General features: G+C 44.0%; 1 protein-coding gene across 5 annotated transcripts in view; it reads right to left on the minus strand.

Moving 5' to 3' along the window:
* CRTAC1 (cartilage acidic protein 1) overlaps positions 1–22,394 on the minus strand; it is a 132,199-nt gene that overhangs the window by 103,060 nt on the left and 6,745 nt on the right. For 4 of the 5 annotated variants that reach the window (XM_027595961.1, XM_035724232.1, XM_035724231.1 and 1 more), the window contains one exon: positions 13,686–13,885. In XM_027595961.1, the coding sequence (XP_027451762.1) occupies positions 13,686–13,885 (200 nt within the window). Of the gene's footprint in view, positions 1–13,685; positions 13,886–22,084; positions 22,118–22,394 lie in introns of those variants that run through there. The other variant, XM_027595959.1, reaches the window with a different exon arrangement.

Raw genomic sequence — 22,394 nt, forward strand, 5'->3', positions numbered from 1 at the left:
GAGGAACAGGCTCCCCAGAGAGCAAGGAGCCCAATGCGGGACTCGATCCCAGGACCCTGGGATCACGACCCGAGCCGAAGGCAGACACTGAACCAACTGAGCTACCCAGGCACTCCAATGCTAGAGTTTTAATGCAGGTTTGCATGACTCCACAATTTCCCTTCTATGCCACACGCACATTTCCTGTCCCTCTTCTCTTTCTCTGTTTCCCACTTAATCTCTTCTCACACCCATTCTCCATCTCTTGCCTGAAGTCTCTCACTCTCCTCCTTTCAGTGACCCTCCTCTGGCTCCTTTAACCCCATTGTTTTGACAGTCCATGAATACATATTTTAAGACCATGGTTTTCAACTCTTTCCAAGTATGAAGATACCTTTTCAATGTTTAAAAAAATCTCCATATACTAGTAGCTGCGCTTTAGTGTCTATTGATAAAATGCCCATGCACAGATGGAGCCTCAGATGCCTTGTAATAACTGTGACCTCTAGGCTAGCATCCGTTACTTTCAAATATACGTGAGAATCCATATAACCATCCCTCTTACTGTTACCTGCTTGGCTTATTACAATATAGAAAAGGCTTATAAATGCTACTATAGAGCTCTTTTTTGCTCACCCACTGCCTTAAGGCTACTAATTTCTTCTGAAATGTGGTCTTTTTTGTCTCTCCTTTAATATATTTAATTATTTAAGAAGGCATGAACCTACATTTTATATATCATCTCTTGATTATTCAGGGGCTGATTAATTCATGGATTGCCCCAGTCATGTCCTTCTCTTTCTAGCTCCATTTGTTTTATCATTCCATTTCTTATTAGCATCTTTTAGTAAGAATGGACAGTGGGAATGAGAAATGATTCTGGTTACAAATTATGAGTTCTGATAAAAGATTTGGTTAGAGGAAGCTGAAATTCTTTCTCAAAGTAAGAATTTCTTTAATTCACCAGGCATATTGATTCTCTCTGAGCTCAGTGAAGGCAGGAGTTGCTCTCATTCACTACTAAACTCTGGGGCTCAGCAAGGTACCTGGCACATAGCAGCTTACTTTAAAAAACTGTAGAATGAATGAATAAGAGCTGGCTAATGTAATAGGGGTAAATAAACTTTTTCCTAGGTGGGACATTGATTTAAAGGAAACTAAGTAAAATACAAGACAACTTATTTTAGGTTCGGATGTCTGCAGACAATGCAGTATAAAAATGTTTAAATGACTGTGTTAAAATTAACAACAAGATATATAATTCTAATTAAAAAGCAAAAAATATTCCACAAGGCTATGCTATCCTGTTGATGGAAAAAGGCATAGACAGAGACACACACAGAGGTTTCTAAGATGAGGGTTGGTCCAGGTAAACTACTACCGTTACATTAGGCATTAAATAAACATAATCACCCCAACACACTAACAACTGAGCATTTAGTATGTACCAGCTGCTGTGATAAGCAATTTACATGCCTTATTTCATTTTTCTTCACCACACCTAGGAAGTATTATTACCTGATAGGCATCAGGAAGTTACCAGTGTCCCTTGAAAATTTCTTTAGCTTTCCAGCTTTTTGAACCAAGAATGAACTCATCTACTTTTTGCTCCCTCTTTTTTAAATTAAAGATTTATTTCCCCATGAAATGTTAGATACATTTGAAACTTAGATTTTAGATATGTCCTTGGAAACTTGGGAGATATCTGTTATTTCACTAGCTCTTGCTTTTTGACATTAATGAGTTGTATGGAAAGGAAACTTTTATAATGAGACTTGCCATACTTTTCAGAGTCTTCCTAATTTGTGGAAGCAAAAGGGTTTGCACATAGGGATGCAGTGGAGGAAGGACAGGGTTCAGCCTGCAGATCTGTTCCAGGGCTCTGGTGCTGTTCAGGGATCAGGTGCTGAAATGACTTAACCAAGGCCTTCCCAGGCCAGCCCCAGTGGAGCAAAGGCTGATGGGAGGAGGGAGAGTGCAGCTTTGGCCATATAGCCTGGTGCAGCCATAGGTTCCTAGAATAAGGAAGCAACCTGAAAAGGTATTGGAGGAACTAAAATTACAACCCATCTTGTTTGGAGGGAATTGGGGGAAATGACTAGTTTCCTCTGCCTCTTTCTTCCACACTTCGCTTTATTTAGCTGAAGCGAAGAATATGGACAAGAGACTACTGATGGAAAAGTGTATGTTCAGAAAAACCAAGGTTGGCATTTGTAGAACTGGTTAGTGGTGCATTATGGAGAATTTCACTGCCTCTTCGAGGTGTTAGACAGGAACCAGGAAGAACCAGGACTGGAGGCCCAATGATGCTGTCAGTTCCTTGGGACTACTCTGTCAACAAACCATTAATGTGGTTTAATGAAAGGGAAATGAACACAGGGACCTTGGCTGTAATGAGCAAGAGAAGATCAAACCTATGACATCATCGAGGAATTCCATACAGGGGAGAAAGAGCCTTATTCCCACAACCTCAGATGAAATTCAGTGTCAATAAGAAAATGAAAAAAACTGGAATATTCAATGGGGAGATGAACCTGATAGGTGTGCCAACCATGGAGTGCGTTTCTTTTCTACAGCTCACATGACATTCTGCTCTGTTATTTCTATACGTGCCTTATCTCTCTTACAACTAAGATGGCCTGAAGAAAGGGACTGTATTCTTGTACCTGTCAAAGCACTGAGCACACAGATATACACATATAAGGTAGGCATGTAGGATTTTATTTATTACATTTACTGATGTTGCTCTCAAGCTAAGGTCCTTGAGTAAATCACTTCTGAGTATAGCTAAAGTTTATTATTTTCATTATTAAACCCTCCATCCATCCATAAGACCCCTGCCTATTTCATTTTATTCATTCACTGAACACTGACTTCATGTTAGGCTATCAGAGCACAGGTGGAAAAGAGAAAGTTCTTGCCCTTAGTAGCTGGCAATCTAATATGAGAGGAGACATTTTAAAAAGAATTTTTGATATAAGTATATAATTAAATAACATTGTGATATTTCTTTGGTTTGAGTTTCCCTCTCAATCTGATCCACCTAGCAAAAACTCCTTCAGAAACATGTTAACACTGGTTGCATATTGTCAACTGCTCTTATATATTCTTAAGAATCTCCCCTTTGACTAGATAGCCATAGGGTCTCTTTTGGGGCCAGGGACTGTTTATGCTCTGGTCTGCAACACAGAATCAGATAGGGTGCTTCCTTTCGCCTGCAGAAAGACTGCTTTGTCTAGATTTATAAGTCATTAGTTTTGTCAAGAAAAGTCACTCTAGAGAAAAGGTTCTAGAGAAAAATTTATTGGTAAAAAGAACTGAAGTAGAGGTGTAGGAGACCCATAGTTCTGGGGGCTTCAGGGACAGGAATCATGGCCTTAATGCCCAGGATTCTCCCCCCTTTTTGTCTCTGGGTGTCATTTTCATTCTCTCAGATTCCTCTATGGGGTGGGGGACATGGATATATCCATAGTAGTTTTGTGATATATCCTTACAACTCATGATCCAAGAGCAAGTTAGAGCTTTTCTTCTTTGATTCAGGATGGAAAATCTCAGATCAAGACACTGATTAGACAGACTTAGGTCACAGGGAACCCCAGATTATTGACTGGCAGTTACATAGGATCCTGTGACTGGAACAGTTCTCCAAAGGAGAGGGAAAGTTCATCCCAAAAGAAGAAATGAAGGTGGTATGGAGGTCCAAAGAGAAGATTCTGCTACCCTATTCTGTGTGACAAGCCCAGCAATGCAGTGTTGCTCTCCAGGATAGCTCCCAACCAGGGAGAATCCTCATTAGCTTGTTTATCTTCCCAGTGCTCATTCATGGCCAACATACAGAGTGACTACAGCACTAGGGCATGTCAAAACACACTGGGTCCATGTCCATGACTTCATATGGCTGTAATTCTACTCTATAAACAACATGGAAAGATGGCTGCTGAGGGGGGAAGGAGGTCGTTTTTGGTGTACACAGTCACACATTCCTTGGTTGGTGTAGCCAAACACTGGTGACCTTACATGGTATCATCTAAGCTGGAAATGACTTTGATCTTGACTCTCCCTGCTCCTCCAGAGAGGCACAGCCCAAGGGTCTGGCCTGACTACCCGAGTGCCTGTGGCTTTACTACATGTGCTTCTCTCCCCATACACACACATCCCTATCCCTCTCCATCTCACACCCAAGTCTTCCATGCTGTAGAGCTCTTTCTATTTTGCAAGAAGTGAGTTCAAGCATCTTTGAACAGGTAAGGGGGAGAACCTCTTAAATACTATTCCCTTTAGTTATGCATACCCTCCCTAGTCCTCTTAGTAATAGAAAAGCAAACTTTGGAGATCCTAAATTATTGATAACTCCAGACTTCTGTTTCCATCCATATAATAGAATGCTAAAGGACCCTACCACTATAAAAAAAAAGTAGGTTCCAGATAAAATATATTTTTAATGTATTAATGGGCTCACAAACTTAAGGAAAATCTCCAAGAACCACCCTACTCCACAGAAAAGGGAGTTGAAACTAGATCTGGCACTGACGACCCTAAACAAATGGGAATAAGGGGCTCAGAGCACCGTGAAGGGTATTACTAACTCTTGAGCTGGCAGCATAGTGAGGATACTGAACTTTAGAATCCTACATTAATCCAGGACCCTTGGAGAGAGCTAGTGTTCCCGATTAAAAACACTGCCTTTAGATAATTACAATAACAACAGTAATAATTGTAAGTGGCAGGGTTTTCAAAGGGCAAAGTTGACATTCTATATGTATACCAGGAAGGACTGCTCAAGAGTTAAAGTGGACTAAAGTCCTTGTAATGTTATAGAAGGGGGTTAAGATAATTTTAGAGTTTGTTAAAAATGTATCGTAAAATTTCAAAAGAGACCACTAAAAGAACAGAAGAAGAGGGTAAAAGTCCCAAATCAAGTAGAGGCAAAAAAATGGGATTTAGAAAACAAGTATCTCCCTCACCCCCCACCAAAAAAGCTGCTCAATCAATTTTTTTAAAAAGCAAGAAAGGAGGAGCTCCTGGGTGGCACAGTAAGTTGAGCGCCTGACTCTTCAGTTTCGGCTCAGGTCATGATCTCAGGGTCGTGAGATGGAGCCTAGCGTCAGGCTCTGCACTTAGCGCAGAGTCTGCTTAAGACTCTCTCTCTCCCTCTTCCCCTTCCCCACTCTAAAAATAAATAAACCTCTTAAAAAAAAAAAGGCAAGAAAGGAAAAGAAGCATTAAAAACATGAAAATTGAACAAGAGAAACTAGTTTAAAGATATTAACGTTCCCATTAGATGGAATGGACTAAACTCATCAATAAGCAGACACAGCCAGTTAAGAAAGAAATGTAAACTATACATGCTGCATATAAGAAACACATATAAAACATAAGGATTTTGGAAAGTTCAAAGTAAAAGGATGAAAAAAGATATTCCTGGCAAACACTAACAAAAAGAAAGATGTAATATTAATAGTAACATTAGGCCAAAAGCATAATTAGGGATAGATGGGGTCACTTCATAATAATGGCTCCATTCACCAGGAAAACATAAAAAGCCTAAGATTTATTGTGGTCATCATTTTGCAATATATACAAATATTGAATCACTGTGTTGTAAACCCAAAACTAAAGTTATATGTCCATTACATCTCAATAATAAAAAAAAAGAATTCTAAAACTGCACCTAATAAAATGGACTCAATGTACAGCAAAGTCGAGTCACAGAAAGAAATGCACTACCACAACCAGGATATTTCAAACCGAGCCTCAGTTATTAATAGACAGAGAAATATCAATAAAGATTATGATTTGAACGACACAATTAACACACTTAATTTCGTGGGCATATGTAGATTAATAGTTCACCTTTCACCATCTCTAAGACTTTCAGCACATCTCTGGGCCTCAGTTTCCTTATGTGCAAAATGAGACAATACTACCTACAGTGCTCTCATCAAAGCTAAGGCGTCTTCTAAGACTCAGCATTACTGCAGTATCTCTAGGAAAGAAATGACTTCCACTTAGTGCAAGCTGCCCGTTGTAAGTCACATCCCAATTTTAGTGATGTTAAAATGTGAAACAATGTGACTGAGGCTCAGTTAAATACCACACGTCATTCGAACCACCGAGATGGTTTAAGATGCGATGACATAAGCAAACTACAAGGGGCATGCTGCTCACTCTGCTCCTTCAGAACTGATGGTAAATGAGGGGAGAGTACGGCAAAAACCCAAAGTGGGGAATGTTTTAGCCTTTCACATCCTTGCATGTTTTCCTAGGTATCTGCTCCTCAAACCAACTACTTCTTCAGAGGAGAGATTAAGTCCTAACCATAGCATTCTTGGAAGAAAATGACTCACCAAGTCAGTAGCACTGGGGAGAAGGGGAGGGAGGCAGGGGTCACAAGCCCCGCCCCGATAAGAAGTGATGCTGGGAGTGGAAATGACAGAGAGAGGTGTGAGATTTGTTTGGGGGAGGGGGGAAGGGGGAAGGGGGCGAGGAGTCGGGGAGGAGAGGGAAGGGAAAGGCCTGCTGCTGTAGGGGTGTAAGAGTGGGGAGGGCGGGCTTCACTTGCAGCCTGCCCTGTGCCTGGGACTTCAGGAGCTGAGCTGGGACGAGGAAGGGCTTCTGCCCAGCCCACCACTTACAGAACTGGGGCGAAGACAGACTTCAAGGAAGGTTACTGGAGACAGGGCCTACATCTATCCACTTTCTGAATGGATGAAAAACTCAGACTACTAAAAGTAGCTTTGCCTTTTTCAGCAGAGGCAATTTTAGGGTCTTAATTATATTACTATTTTGGAATGGCTTTTTATAAATATTCTTCACTATGTGAAAATCAGTTTTTTGTTAAACTGCTTTTTTTTTAAAAAAAAATTAATTTTAAAACAAACAAACATAAAATCTAAGTAAGCTCAAAGCCGTCTCCAGCCTGGAGAGGACATTGCTCCCTAGTTAAACAGACCCGCATGCTACCTGTCCTTCCAAATGCCCCCTCCAAGGCCTTGGTGATTCTCACCTGGAAGTGTTCTCCACCCTGTCCGACTCCGGGAATGCTCGCATCTCTGCGGGGTACGGGTCACTCATGACCTCATCCAGTTTCAGTGTGCTGTCTCACCAAGGGCAATGAGGTCTTTAAAAGCCCTGAATCCCTCTCCCTGCCTCCAGCCATCTAAGACACGGGGTGTCAAACAGTGAATTAAGGTGGCTGGTCACTAAGGAACAAAGTGTGCTTTTAGACTCTTCCCCAAACTGCACATGCTCCTAAGACAAGGGACTGTCACTGATTAAAAATAATACTTTCGTTGGAGGTATACTTGCTTTATTGTTTGAAATAATATGCTTGTGGGTGGTATATTTATCTTAAGGCCATGAAATTGTTAAAATAATACTATTAAAATTCTCTGAGGTAATGGCCATCCCCTCTCTGAAAAATCACACCAAGCATCTGACGTACTAATTCCTTCTTGCTGCTGTAACAACTCACCACGAATTTAGTGGCAAAAGACAATACAAACTGATTATCTTACACTTCAGTCTGTCACAATTCCATCATTGGTCTGTGCTGAAATCAAGGTGTTGGCATGACTGCATTTCCTTCTAGAAGCTCTAGGGGTAAATCTATCTCCCTGCCTTCTCCACCTTCTGGAGCCCACCCATATTCCTTGACCTGTGACCCCTCCCTCCAGCCTCAAAGCCAGGAATGGTGAGTTTAAGTCCTTCACACCTCACGTCACTGTAAGCTCCTCTTCTGCTTCCCTTTTTCTAGTTTTAAGGACCTTGGGATTACCTCGGGCCCACTCGGATAATCTGGGATCGTCTCACTATCTCAAGGTCCTTAACCTAACCCCGTCTGCGCAGTCCCTTTTGCCAGATAAGACAGCCTATTCGCTGGCTGTGGGCATTAGGACGCAACATCTTTGGAAGGCCATTATTCTGCCTACCACACCATCTGTCGGGGGAGGGGGGTCGCTAGGGTAACTATCAAGGGGCTTCGGACCCTTGGGCTGTCAGGAGAGTCCGTGACCTGGTGCGCAGGGCGGGATGTTCGCCCACTGCTTCTGGGGAGAAGGGAGTTCAGATGCAGCAATGAGACATCTCTGGAAAACCCACCACGCACCGCTGAGTAACCTTTTTAGAAAAGTTTTAAGAAGGCGTTTACAAGCCTCGGTTCCTGCTCTGGCTCATGTCTTATTAGTATTGAAAATCAGGGGCAGTCCATGCTTAACCACAGCAGAAGAGCTGGCATCCCACAATCAAGCTACCATGATACCGGCGACAATGAATCTCGGGGTGAAGGGTGAACCATTTAAGAGATATATTTTTGCAGACGAGGCTTTAGAAGAAGTCCTTTTAGCAGTTGGAATCAGACAGTATTGAAGTTCTTCAATCCGGTTTTTAACAGCGGCAGCTTCTTTTGTAGATGCAGAATAAGCTTTGTCCTTCTTGGAACTATTAGGTCTAAATTGATCGGGTTCAGGGCCCGGAGTCTATGCGGCTGTACACATAGTAGGGGCTTGAATAGCTGTTGAATTCAATAATCCCCAAGCTTACCTTTTATTTCTAGGCTATGAATAAATAGAAAAAGATGGAGATTGGAAATAATTTGGTGCTATTTATTAAGATCCAGAATGTACATAGTATTCCCAACATCTCTACTGCTTGGTATCTCTCCCAGAAAAATATTTGCATATGTCGGTAAGGATGCGCAGTTCAGCATTGTTTGCAGTGGTCACAGATTAGGGACAGCTTAAATGTCACTTGAGGGGTGACAAAACAAATGTGGTATACCCACACTAAACAACTTAAAAAAATGAGCTAAATCTATCTATCTATATATCTATGAACAATAAATATACTATGCAGTGAAAAAAAGTGAGTTTTGGAATAATAGGTATCAGTTTGATTCTTCCAAAAATTATATATTTGCAACCTAGGAACATATATGTGGTACATATATGTAATATAGAGATTTCTAGAAGTATAAACAACAAACTGAAAACAATTGTTATCTTGGGAGAGGACTGGGTGGGGGGTTGAAAGAGATGGATTTTTACTTTCATCGATACTGTATGATTTTTTTGGTAATAAAACGCATGAGTGTTATTACATTGTAAGATCTATTTTAAATTAAAAGAGAAGGATAAATTGAACTGAATGAAATAATCTGACATTTCAAAGTTGTCAAAACTGATGATCAAATCTATTAAAATGTTTTACAAAGCAACAATTAGCACAGAAAGTTCAAAACTATTTTTCCTATTTTGTTAAAAGTGTGTATGTGTATATACATATAGACTTACATAGACTATATATACCTACGTATATTCACATGAATACTACATCTATCTACCTATTATCTATCTATATATGCTATATATATCTATATATGCTGCACGTATCTATATATACTTATAATAAAATGCATAAATCCTGCTTTGGTTAAATCGTAGATAAATATCTCATTCTTTATCATTGTTCTTATTATTTATAATGGCAAACATATCTCCTATATGATTATGATTAATCTGATAATTGAATACAGTTTGCCTTTTAAATAATTCAATTAACTTTAGTAAATTAAAAAAGTTTTCTGACATAGTTGCAAAATTAAAACAAAATGAAGCACTGCTTTACGATATGTAGCATCCCTTTAAATGAAACCCTTCCAAGTGTGAAGAATGCGTTAAGGTTTTATCAAATGAATGTTCTGTGTAGAAAAACTGATCTAAATTGTGATTTAAACTTTACAACCACTACAATCTTTCCCTTTGAGCAGAACTTCTGTTGGAAACTGAAAGGGTGGGGGGGGCGGTTATCTCAGGCCTCTGGGGATATCCCAGGAAACAAAAGCTACTCTAAAGGAATTGTGCAAGATTGACACCAACAGGAATTCCTTTCTAGACTATGTGAGACTGTAGATTGGGTGTTTAGTTCCACTGAGAAAAGGGGAAGCTACTGAGCTTTTTATTTACCCAGGGAACCAGTCCTGAAGATCCTCAATGGTCTGTGCGTGCACGGATGTCTCTGGGGGTGATCAAATCCTCCCCTCACCCGGTAGGGAGGAGACTGTATGCACAGACTGCAATCATGCACCTGCCGGTCAACAGATAAGCCCTCCATATGCGGAGGCACTCGCCCAGCTGTGGCCGAGGAGCAGAGCCAGCCCATTCCCTCCCCCATCCCCGCAGAACAAAGGGCGGTCATTTTCTGCTCCTCCCAGAGTCAGATGCACGCACGCACACGCCTTCCATCACAATTAACTCAAGAAACTGAAACACGACACAAACTCACACGCAACATGCTCAAAATCAATGCCATCAATACCCAGAACGAGGATACCAAAAAAGCAAAACAAAACAAACCTTTCAAAGAGTAAATAGTCAAAGCAACAGGGCTCAAGTCAGACACACTACAAGGTCAACACATCTAAGACAAGTTCAAGTACAGGGCGCCTTATACACCAAAGAGCTGGCCATTATCCCAGGGGTCGCAAAGGTAAATGCCTTCAGGGACGAGCAAAGGTCTATAAGATAATACAGAGTGGGCCTGTCATGAGCTGGACCACAGGTGCTCCAGGTAAAGGTATTCACCTTCAATTTTTAGAAATTTCAACTCTTGCAGCATGATTCTTAAACAGAGTCTATAATCAAACAGAGAAGGAAACGGAGTTAAATATGGGTATAGAGTAGATGACATAGAATAAGAGTTGAAACCAGAAACGTGGCCAAGTCCACAGAGAATAAAATGCAGAGCAGTGATCCTAGTTGTCATTGTTTGAAAGAATGGTGACCACTTGGTTTATATCTTCAAAGGCAATAGCAAAGCAAAAGTTAAAAGAAATGGCTTATTAAACTCTAATATGAGGGATTCAGATTTGTCAAATAGATTCTTGACATAAGTAATTGAGCTAGATTACAAAAAGATTGCACACATTCTCTTGGAAGGCTTTAAATAAATGGAGGTTCTAAGAGCGATAGGTGTGGCCTAATTGGAAGGCAAGGGGTGAACCAAATGACCTCCCAAGGTCCTGATTTAAATATGTCTATATAGTCAACCCTTGCTTATCCATCCCAAAGAAGAAGACAGTGACAAATCATCCTAAGCTGAAGATAATAGAAAGTTATATTTGCCTTTGGAACGTATTTTGGTACTTAAATTAGAACGTGTCTTTCTGATGCTCTGAGAATTCACAATGCTTCACATCAGCCACAAAGAAGGCCTGACCTGGAGCTGGGAGGCTGCCCAATTTCACCATCCTGTCCTCCACGCAAACCTCCTTTGCTGGGAATGGGCAGTATCATCTTGCAGAAGAACACTCGGCAGCCCAAACTTTCCCAGACAGGGCCTGCCTGGCTCAACTCTTCCCTGGGAGAAGAGAGAAGGATCTTTCCCTGATCTCTGGCTGATTCAGGATGAGGATCCAGGATGGTCTGGGTTTTGTTTCCAGAGGAGGACTCCAAAGTGCTGTAGGCCCCACAGTCAGCAGCAAGCTAGACCAGGTTTACCTACTCTAAGATGACTACAAAGGATGGTCTAGCCTCCCTACCACCAAGGACACAGAAGCAGATTTCTTGAGTTCCTTGGAAGAGACAGAGGGAGGGACTTCATGGGAAATGAAGATGAAATGAATGCCGAGCACTTGGAAAGAAAGAAACTGCATGCTCAGGAGATGCAGTGGTAACCGTGTGTGTCCGAAAATGGGTGCGATGGAGAGCTGCACCTGAAGCCCATGTCCAAGATGAAGGGCCAGGATGCTCACTGCACTAAGTTGTAGAGGGCCCGGGAGGAGGGAAGGACGGTTACCTTACCATCCTCTGTCCTCTGTCAGCTCCCAGGAGCTACTGGGGGAGGCTGGTACCATCTAACAGGAGGCGGGGCCAGCTAGAACATTTCAGACATGCATCAAAGTCCCATAAGCAGAGACTCGTGGCTCTGGGAGGCAGGATTTGATGAGGTGGGCTGCTCCCGATTCAGAGAGACACCAGACTGTCACAGCACCAAGCATGGACAAGCTGCTCAGGTCACCTCAGCAGGGTCATTACAACCACTTCGGATGTTCCTTTTTCTACCACACTCTGCTCTTTAGTTTTTCCTCCTTAAGACCCAGAACTGTGGTAATTTCAATGTGGGCAGTATCATCTTATAGAAAAACACTTGGCAGCCCAAACTTTCCCAGACAGGGCCTGCCTGTTAAATTAAATTTAAATTTAATTTAAATGAAATAAAATTAAAAATTCAGTTCCTCAGTCATAGTAGCCACATTTCAAATGTTCCACAGCCACGTGTGGCTAGTGGACACCATATCGGACAGCACTGACATAGAACATCTACATCATTGCAGAAGGTTCTATTGGACGGGGTACTCATCCCGACTTCTAGGAGGTCTAGAATTGGGTACCTTTTACTCTTCACAGGGTAGAAGAAATGAATAAATGGAAGAAGAAGTGTGCTTTATAAAGTATCTCTTCTACGCATCATCACCGCTCATCCTCACCCTGTCCTGTGTGGTAGGTGAGGGTAGACTTCAATATGCCCATTTCATAGGTGAGAAAATAAGCACCGCATAGCTGAGTAACTCGCACAAGGTTCGCAACCATTGGGTGGTATAGTTAGGATTAACACCAGGTCTTCCAATTCCAAGGTCAGTGCTCTCTGCTGTTACATGCAGCTGCTACAAACAATGCTACCTGGCAGTGACTGTTTTCCATGCTGCCATAAAAGCTCAGGCCTCCCAGAATGAGGAGGACAGGCCCTCGTGTGTTTATCAATTGACTGATTTTTGAAGTGATAACAAAACTTTGCACAACCGTAGTTCAGTAGCTCTAGGGTTAGGGAGCCCTGGGGTTCAAATCCTGACCCATCCATGTCCCGTTTAATTGATGAGGGCAAGTTGCTTCCCGTCTAATTCTCTTTTCTTGTGTATGCACTTTACAGAGTTGTCAGGAGGATGAAGTAAGACGGTGCCGGGGAAAGGCTCAGCACGGGGCTCCAGAAACAGTGCTTATCGATGGTTACTGGCAGACCTGACAATGCACTAGTACATGCAACACCCTACTGAGGTTTCAGGACAAGAAAGCATGACAATTATTCCCATTTCTACAGACGATACACATGAATCTCAGCGAGTAAGGGACTGACTCAGGTCATGCAACTAGAAAGCTGTAGCTCTACGGCATGAATTCAAGCTATTTGGACTCCAAATCATATGCTTTTCTTACTACACAATGTTGCTTCTTGGGTGGGCAGCAAGGCATGCTTTAGAGTAAGTTTAGCTATCCTGAATTCCCGTCTTCCTCCCTTCTGTGAAAGGGATGATTACTGTCTTCCTAGTCTTACGGAAAATGCTGTGCAAAGGCAGCTTTGAGCAGCCCCTTCTCTCATAATTGTCACCTTTAAGGCCTTCCTTCGTAGAGAATCTACAGTCCCACTGCTAAGGAAGTGTTACTTGTATAACTAAGGAGACTAAAAATCTGAAGAGCATGTCTTGAAGCAGAGCATTCAAATTCTCTCCCTGAAAAACTCTCCAGCCTCCATCTCTCACTGCTACAGCAAAAGACAAGGACATGGCATACTAGAGGCCCAGCTGAGCCCAGCTGAGACCTAGGAGTGGGAATACGTATTGTTGCAAACCATTGGCTCTTGGTATTTGTTACTCAGCCTTATCACAGCAAAAGCTGACTGATATATGGATCAGACTCGGGGTGGGAGACACTTACCCTGCCACAACGATCTCAAAATCTCCATCATGGTCCACATCGGTGACTGCCACACCATAGTTGAGCTGGGTGGGGTTGCTGTCATAGTCAGGGGGCAGGACGGAGCTGGTGACTGCAGTGAACATGGGTTCAGCACGCTGGGACCCCTTGGTGGGGGGCAGAAACTGCAGCAGCAGCAGGAACAGTAACATCCTGAACATCTGCAACCAAAAATTACAAATGTTACTGAAAGATCTCCTAAGCAAACAGCCCCAAGTAGGCCTTTCCCCCTTCTTCCTGGAGGGCTTGGCCATTCCGAGGCTGCCACTTTTCCATAACACCTGCCCTGACCACCATGTTTAAACCTACAGCCTGCCTGCATCACACCTGATCACCCTTATACTGCTCTGCTTCTTCTTTCTCTATAGCACCTATCACTGTGTAATCTACTTATTCATTATGCTTACTATTGATTGTCTGGCTCCCTCTGCTAGAATGTAAGCTCCACCAGGGCAAGGATCGTTGCGTTTTGCTTACTCATGCGCACCAAGCCAAGGACAGGGTCTGGCACATAGCAGGCACTCATCACACAGTTGTTGAGTGAAGGAAAGAAGGAAGGAAGGAATGGGGGAGTATAAATACATTGGCATCTCCCATACTCTGTAAGAAAGATTGGGGGAATGAAGAAGATAACCACTCTCAAACAGTCCTGGGGTAGAGTGAGACCCCCATGGGTATCCCGGTCTAGAACAACAATAGAGGCAGTGAAGGATTATCCTTCAATGGGACATACCCCAGAGGTAGCCTGGAGGGAATCTGGCCAAGGTCCCTCCCTAGAGCAGCTGGCTATCATCTCCAGATCAGAAATCAGGCATTAAGGGAATGTATTCCAGCAGGATCTGGCGGTGGCACATCATTCACTTGGAGAAATTAAACCACTGTGTGTTTTATTATAAATTAATTATGTATAATCCATTGTATAATTCATTATTATATCTCTAACATAACTCAGGGTGTTGCCCAGCAGCCTGAGGCCATGGGAGCTGGTGGCATGCACCCAGGAGACTGATGAGAATGACCAAGGAGGTGGAAGGACCCCACCCCACCTCTGTGTGAGCTACAGATGGCACCACCCGGAGACTCTGCCTGCAGGCCTGGAGTCAGAACTCACAGAGTGTTCTAAGGGCTCTGCTGGAACAAGTCTCATGAAGGCTGCGCAGGTCCAGTCCTGCAGGCAAAGTGGTGCCTTCCTGCCTTCAGAAGGCAGCAGACCCCTTCTTGATGGAACTTTTCCTGTTGGCATGCCAGTGCGTCTGGCAGCCGAGAGCAAGGCTGAGTGAGGCTGATGTCTTAATGAACAGAAGATGTGAAGACTGACTCTCCATATGGAGACAGACGCTCCTGCCAGCAAACAAGCTTGCCTCCATTCAGGACCCAGAAACCCAAATGAAGGGCCCAGGCACTGCCTTCATAGTCAGACATGATTCAGAATCCTCCCTAATGCCTTGCTGGTGAGGCTGGGGAGAGACCCAGGGGCAGGACTCCCACTGTGGGCAGAAACTAACCTCGGTGAGCCTTCCTGGGAAGGAGGCTCTTGCAGCGTGTTCATAAGGCACATGTTGCATGTTGCACTATTAGAGTGAGGTCAAGCCTAAATTACCGAGATGTCTGAACAAGGCAGTATCTTCTGGGCTGTCTAATCACGGAAGGCAAACGCATCACTATGAGAGTTAAGCAACTTGGCAGGAAGTTTGGTTGGATAAAGGAAACTTATAATTGGATTAATGAGCAGCTGGTGGTAAAATGAGAACCTAAAGAGTGTTTAATAACCAGTGTAGACATGATGAAATGTAGGGTGGATCTGAAGGTCACTGGTCTTTTCAAGGTATGACCTCTATTGTAAGGACAGCAAATGAGTTTCAACTTGAGAGCCAGAACCAATTGATTGGCAGTGGACTGAAAGAATACTGTGATCAGATTACAAGGTTTGCAATGGACAGAGAAAAGGAAAGTGGCATTGGGTATATCTTCTAGAAGCTAGTTAGTTAGTCCCTCCCAGGCACCATACCTACAATTTGGGTCACTGGCACCAGGGAGGCAGGTCCAGTTGGGCTAATACAGAAGGTGAAACAACCTTCTGTTTAGGTAATATCAGAATTCTGGAATAGGTTTTAGAAGCACATAATTACTGAAAAATACTGTATAATAACTATTTTTTCTTAGATTGAACACTTAAACAGGAAGCCTCAATGTTCTTTAGAAGAGATTCGTAACTTATAAAAGTAAACATCTGGTAAAAATTTTCTAATGAAGGCCATGAGGGGCAAGAACCATGATCCAGCCTGTTGATTTTTACCTTTTCTGTGAAAAGGTGAACTTAAAAAAAAAAAAGATTATTTATTTGTTTGTTTGTTTGAAAGAGAGAGACAGAGTGTGAGCGTGAGTCGGGGGGAGAGGGGGAGAGGGAGAAGCAGACTCCCTGCTGGGCAAGGAGCCTGATGTAGGGCTCGATCCCAGGGGCCTGGGATCATGTCCTGAGCCAAAGGCAGATGCTTAACCAATTGAGCCACCCAGGTGCCCCGCAAAGCTGAACTTTTTTTTTTTAAGATTTTATTTATTTATTTAACAGAGAGAGACAGAGTGAGAGAGGGAACACAAGCAGGGGGAGTGGGAGAGGGAGAAGCAGGCTTCCCTGCAGAGCAAGGAGCCCGATGCGGGGCTCGATCCCAGGACCCTGGGATCATGACCTGAGCCAAAGGCAGACGCTTAACGACTAGGCCACCCAGGCGCCCCTAAAGCTGAACTTTTAATTAAAGGAGCCATATGAAAGCGATAGCTACTCTGTGTTAACGATTTCCAGATAAATAACCTAAAGCAAGATTAAAAAGAAGTATTACACCTATGGGCTGACCTCCATTTTGCTAGGTGAAGTTGAACAAGTCACAGCCTTGTTGGGTCCCAGCTTTCTTCTCCAAAATGAGAGTTTGGGATAGACTCTAAAGGTCCTTTCCTGCTCTAAAATTCTATGATGAATTAAAGGATTTTTTTTTAGAAGCAGAACTTCAGCAGTTTTTCTCTCCTGTGCCTTCTATAAACTTCAGACCAACCTGTGTGATTTTCCTTTCTGAGTACATTAAACATATTTTGAACAAAACAGCTTTTCGGCAGGGTTCTGCAGTGTTCCCCCACAGAGGCCAAGGCCAGAGAGGAATCAGCCATCATTAATGTGGAATCTGAAATCACCCCACATGGGCAGACCAGTGGACAGCAGCTCCCCCCACCCCCGGTGGGGCAGGGGCAGAGGGGGGCAGGGAGAACATGCAATTTACATGTTATTCTTCAGCTATGTCAAGGGCACTCAGTGCACCCACCCAGGTTGCTCCGAACCAGCTGTGAGTTAGAGGGGAAGCTGTGAGCCTATCTCCATGGCAGATAGGGAAACAGTTGTGGTGAAGAAACTCAGGAAAAGGCCTGGAAAAGATCCACCTTTTACTCTCAGGGCTCATGTGAAAAATCATTGAAGGGCTTCTCTGTACCTTGACTACTCAGACTGGTTCCCAGACCAGCAGCCTCAACATCAGCTAGGAGTTTGTTAACAAGTAGGATCTTGGGCCCCACCCCAGACCTAATAAATAAGAATATGCATTTTAATAAGATTTCAGGTGATGCAAATGCACGCTAAAGTTTGAGAAACACTGCTCAGCTGGAGCTTTACACTGGAATCACTGGGGGAGTTTTTAAAAAAATACTGTTGTCTGACAATGATTTCTTGGACATGACACCAAAAGCACACAACAACAGAAAATATAGATAAAATGGATTACCTCAAAATTTAAAACTTTTGTACATCAAAGGACACTATCGACAGAGTGAAAAGGCAACCCACAGAATGGGAGAAAATATTTGCAAATCATATATCTGATAAGGGATTACTATCCAGAATATATAAAGAGTTCCTACAACTCAACAACAAAAAACAACCGAATTAAAAATGGGCAAGGGACTTGAATAGACATTTCTCCAAAGAAGGTATATACAAATGGCCAATAAATATGTGAAAAGATGCTCAACATCAGTAATCATCAGGGAAATGCAAATCAGAACAATAATAAGATACCACTCATACCCATTAGGATGGATACAGCAAAAAACAAAAACAAAAACAAAAAAACAAACCCAGAAAATGGCAGTCATTCATGAAGATGTGGGGGACTGAGACCCTTGCACACTGCTGGTAGGAATATAAAATGGCGTAGCTACTTCGGAAAACCACTGTGCAGCAGTTCTTCAGAAAAAAATCCCAAATACAACTACCAAGTGATCTGGAAATCCCACTTCTGGGTTTACACTGGAAAGAAGTGAAAGAAGGGGCTCAAAAAGATACTTGTACACCCTCATTCATAGCAGCATTATTCACAAGAGCCAAAAGGTGGAAGCAACCCAAGAGTCCATTGACAGCTAAATGGTAAACAAGATGTGGTCTATACGTACGATGGAATATTATAATCTCTAAAAAGGAAGACCATTGTGACACATGCTATGACATGGATGAACCATGAAGACATTGTGCTGAGTGAAATAAGCCAGTCACAAAAGGACATATACTCTATCATTCCACTTAGATGTGGTACCCAGAATAGTCACATTCACAGACACAGAAAATAGAATGGTGGTTGTCAGGGGCTGGTGGGGGGAGGAGGAATGGGGAGTTAGTGTTTAATGGAGACAGAGTTTCAGTGTGGGAAGATGACAAAGTCTGGAAATGGATGGTGGTGATGGTTGCACACCAGTATGAATGTGCTCAATGTCGCTGAACTCTACACTTAAAAATGGCTAATGTGGTACATTTAGAGACCAGATGTCTGGTCTCACACCAAGATATTCTCACTTAACTGGCACAGGGTGCAGCAGGGGCACATCAGAGTTCTAAAAGCTCCCCCATGTGATTATAGTATGTTCTATACCAGTGCTTCTCAAACTTTAATGTGTATGTGAATCATCTGGCGGTCTTGTTCAATTGCAGATTTCTGATTCACTAGATCTGTAGTAGGGTTCAACATTCCCCATTTCTAACAAGTTCCCAGGTGATGCCAATGATCCTGATCTACAAGTTACACATTGAGTAACAAGGTTCTGTACTATAGCTCCCAGTCAAGAAACCAGGGTATACACTACAGTGAAGGTATGAGATTAGTTCAGGAACCTGCTCCTCTGTCTCTAGATCTAAGACTGATTGAAATCAATCGAGGGTTATGCAATTGTCAGAGCTGCAGGCTCAGTTTATCTGTATATACTCAAAGTCCTAGCTGTCTTCAGCTCCGAGTTAAATTACCATACTTAATATGAAGTGACAAAGAAGGTTTCTGATTCCAGTTTTTACAAAAAAGTGAGAGGGTAAGGGTTGGAACTGGAGGGGGGTCAGGTCTAGGAGAAAGGGGATGACTATCACCAAATGGTACAGCCTAGAGAAAACAGGGTAGGCTAAGACAGAGGTGCGTGGCAACGTGTTCTTAAAAACCATCATAGTTGGGCGCCTGGGTGGCTCTGTCGTTAGGCGTCTGCCTTCGGCTCAGATCATGATCCCGGGGTCCTGGGATCGAGCCCCACATTGGGCTCCCTGCTCGGCAGGAGGCCTGCTTCTCCCTCTCCCATTCCCCCTGCTTGTGTTCCCTCTCTCGCTGTCTCTCTCTCAAATAAATAAATAAAATCTTAAAAAAAAAAAAAACCATCATAGTGCCTGGTACTAGTTGGTGCTCAATTAATATTTGTTAAATGTACAAAGGAATATGTCCAAACGATAATGTGAATCAGCAGAAATTGCTTGCAACTTGTCATAAAGTTATTTAAACCCTGTTCTTTCCCTAAAGCAAGGCTTCTTGAACTGTAACATGCTTACAGATCACCTGAAGATCTTGGTAAAATGCACATTCTGATTTGGTAGGTCTGGAATGGGGCCTCAATTTCTGCACTCTAACAAAATGTCACATGATGTCTCTGCCACTGGTCTGCAAACTTCACTTCTAGTAGCAAGGCTCTAGACCAAAGGTTTTAAACCCTAGCTGGCTGATAGACTCACCTGGGAGTTTTTAGAAATATGACGTGGCCCAGGTCCTTCACCCAGTTTTGGACTGAATTGGTCTGGGGTGGGGCTTGGGTGCTGTATATTTTTAGAAGCTCCCCAGATGATGTTGATGGACAGCCTGGGTTGAGAACTACTGCCCTAGACTCATGGTCCTCAGAGACCTGGGAGTGTAAGCTACAATCTGCTTTAAAGTGAAAAATGTTTCTGCTCCTAAAATTCCTCACCAGCTTGTTGAAGTATATGAAGAAAAACTACTTAGCTAGAGAATGTCACAGGAAGAGGTGAGACAGGGAGTTTGGGGAAGAAAGCAGAGCAGGCTGGAACCGCGTGAAGCGGAAGGGCCGCCGGCTCCTGGAGTGACCTCACATTTTACATGGCTGACCTGAGAAACCTCCTGTCACACCACTGTGAACATCTGAATCTTTTGGGAGAGCGTGGAGAAGTTAAACATGGAATCAAAAAGTAGGTTGAACTGAAATTTTTTGTTTTCTTGAATGCTTGGGTATGAAGCGCCTACTATGTATTTGAGCACTTTGAGCGGCTTGGAGTGGGAGATTAAGCACGTAGGTGCAAAGGGAGGACACCCAGGGCCGAGCAGCCTGGAGGAGGCGAGGCTAACTACCAAAGGCAGAGCTTGGGCCGAGGGGCGCAGGGCCAGAGTACCCGGTGCCTCAGTAAGGAATGCGGGCTGCTCCTGCAGGGGAGGTGTGGGGAGGGGGCAAAGAGGGGTCTGGCTTAACAAGGGCAAGGGATGGTAGGACTGGAGTCAGGGACCTGGATTTGGATCTCACCCCCCCCACCCCCGCATCAACTAGGTAGTGACCTTGGGCATGTTCCTCCATCGTTCAGCTCTTCAGCATCATCATCTGAAACGGGGTGTCTGACATGCTCGCTGTCTGGTTCCCACGTTACAGATGATGACACACCAAGGTTTCAAGGGTTAAGTGAGCTAGTAGACACCTGTTGGGGGCCAGGCCGGGCAGTGCTCACTGCTTGTTTCCCTTCTTCCACACGGATAGTGTTAGGTCAGATAGTCTTTAGACATTGGCTGTGGGTTGGGTCACATGCAGCCAAACTCAGTTTTCTGTGGCCTTGGGACTTTCCTGAATTGGGTCTGAAAGCTGGTAACCAAGCAACCCAGATCTCGGAGTGGGGTCAGGCAGCTGTGGGGAGAGGCTTCCAGGGCAATTTCCAGGGCAAGCAGTTCTTCTGCAATTATCGAAAGAGCCAAGGACACCACCCCGAGCTCTCACAAAAGCAAGAGCCCTGAATGCTTCAGATGTTGAGAATGAGCACAGAGCACAGACCCTTTCCAGACACTGTAGGGGGGCAGAGTCTCACTCTACAAAAGTGCCCCAAATGCTTCAGAAGTTAGAAATGAGCAGGGAGCACAGACCCTTTCCAGACACTGTAGGGGGGGCAGAGGCTCCGGGGAGAAAGGCAGCTGTGGGAGCACTCCACCCTGCAGAGGCCAAGCCCCACACAGGAGTGCCTGGAACTAAAGCATCTTTGGAGAAGAGCTACCAGAAGTTGTCTTGGTTCATTCACCCACAGACACACGGCCCGTGGACCCTCGACAAGCCTGGGATTCTGCTCGGCAGCGCTGGGGTCACAGGGAGAAAGTTAGTCAACATTTGCAGTACGGGATGAGGGGTGCTGTGGAGGAGGGATCACAAAATGATAGCTAAAGGATCTGGGGGGTAGTAAAGAGAAAGAGAACCTGGGCCTTGCCTAGGGCTCAGAGCTGGCCACCATCTCAGAGGGTGGGCCCTGCCTGGGCTCCTCGACCCCTGCTTGAGCAACGGGACCTTGAGGTTTCTAGAGCCCTCTGGAAAGAAGGAAAACTTCTGCCACCGTTTCCTTCTCGGAAGAAGGAAAACTGGCCTCACTGATCCAGGCCATTTGGAGAGCCACTTTCATACCAAGAGCCACCTCTGCCCCAGAATGGCCACCTACATTCACTTATTTATCCGCCCCCTAAGTACTCACTGAGCTCTTCCATGCACCAAGCACCATGCTAGGCACTGAGTTTACAGCTGAGAACGAAAGACACAGCGCCTCCCCTGACACGGCTTACAAAGCGGTGTTTCTCCTCAGGGACTCTTGTGTCCCCACTTGCCAAAGCCTCCTTGGATATACATAGCTTCTCTGATGAGAGGATCATGGTTATGATCTCCAAGGAAGAGTGCGTTCTTAGAGACCAGGATGAAAGGGAATGTGACATCACTTAACGTGTCTGCAGGAGAAGGAAAGGGCCTGTCTGCTTAGCTCCTCTATTACAGGGACAGACCGAGGTATAACCTTGATCCCCTAAGGAGAGACTCAAGTGACTTCCTACCTCCAATCCTGAGCACATGGAGGGCAAGACCAGAGATGGGCCTTCAGTGAAAAACACCAACGGAGTTTTTCCGTTGCAGGCTGGGATCAGGCTCCCGGGCCCGTTCCCTATTGAGACAGCTGAGTCAGGATTTGTTCGACATGATGGGTCCTTAAAGACAGACCTCAAAATAGGGTACAGCGGGGATGCCGAGGGAGAGCCTCCACGTGGGGGCTGCTCTCCAGGCAGGTGGAAGCTGCCGTTCGGGAGGAAGTCCCCGCCGTCCCTCCCCTGGTCAGTGGGACAGCCTGAGCTCAGCTGTGATTCCCAT

This window comes from Zalophus californianus, chromosome 15 (genome assembly GCF_009762305.2).
Source record: "Zalophus californianus isolate mZalCal1 chromosome 15, mZalCal1.pri.v2, whole genome shotgun sequence".
In the NCBI taxonomy this organism is placed as follows: Eukaryota; Metazoa; Chordata; class Mammalia; order Carnivora; family Otariidae; genus Zalophus; species Zalophus californianus.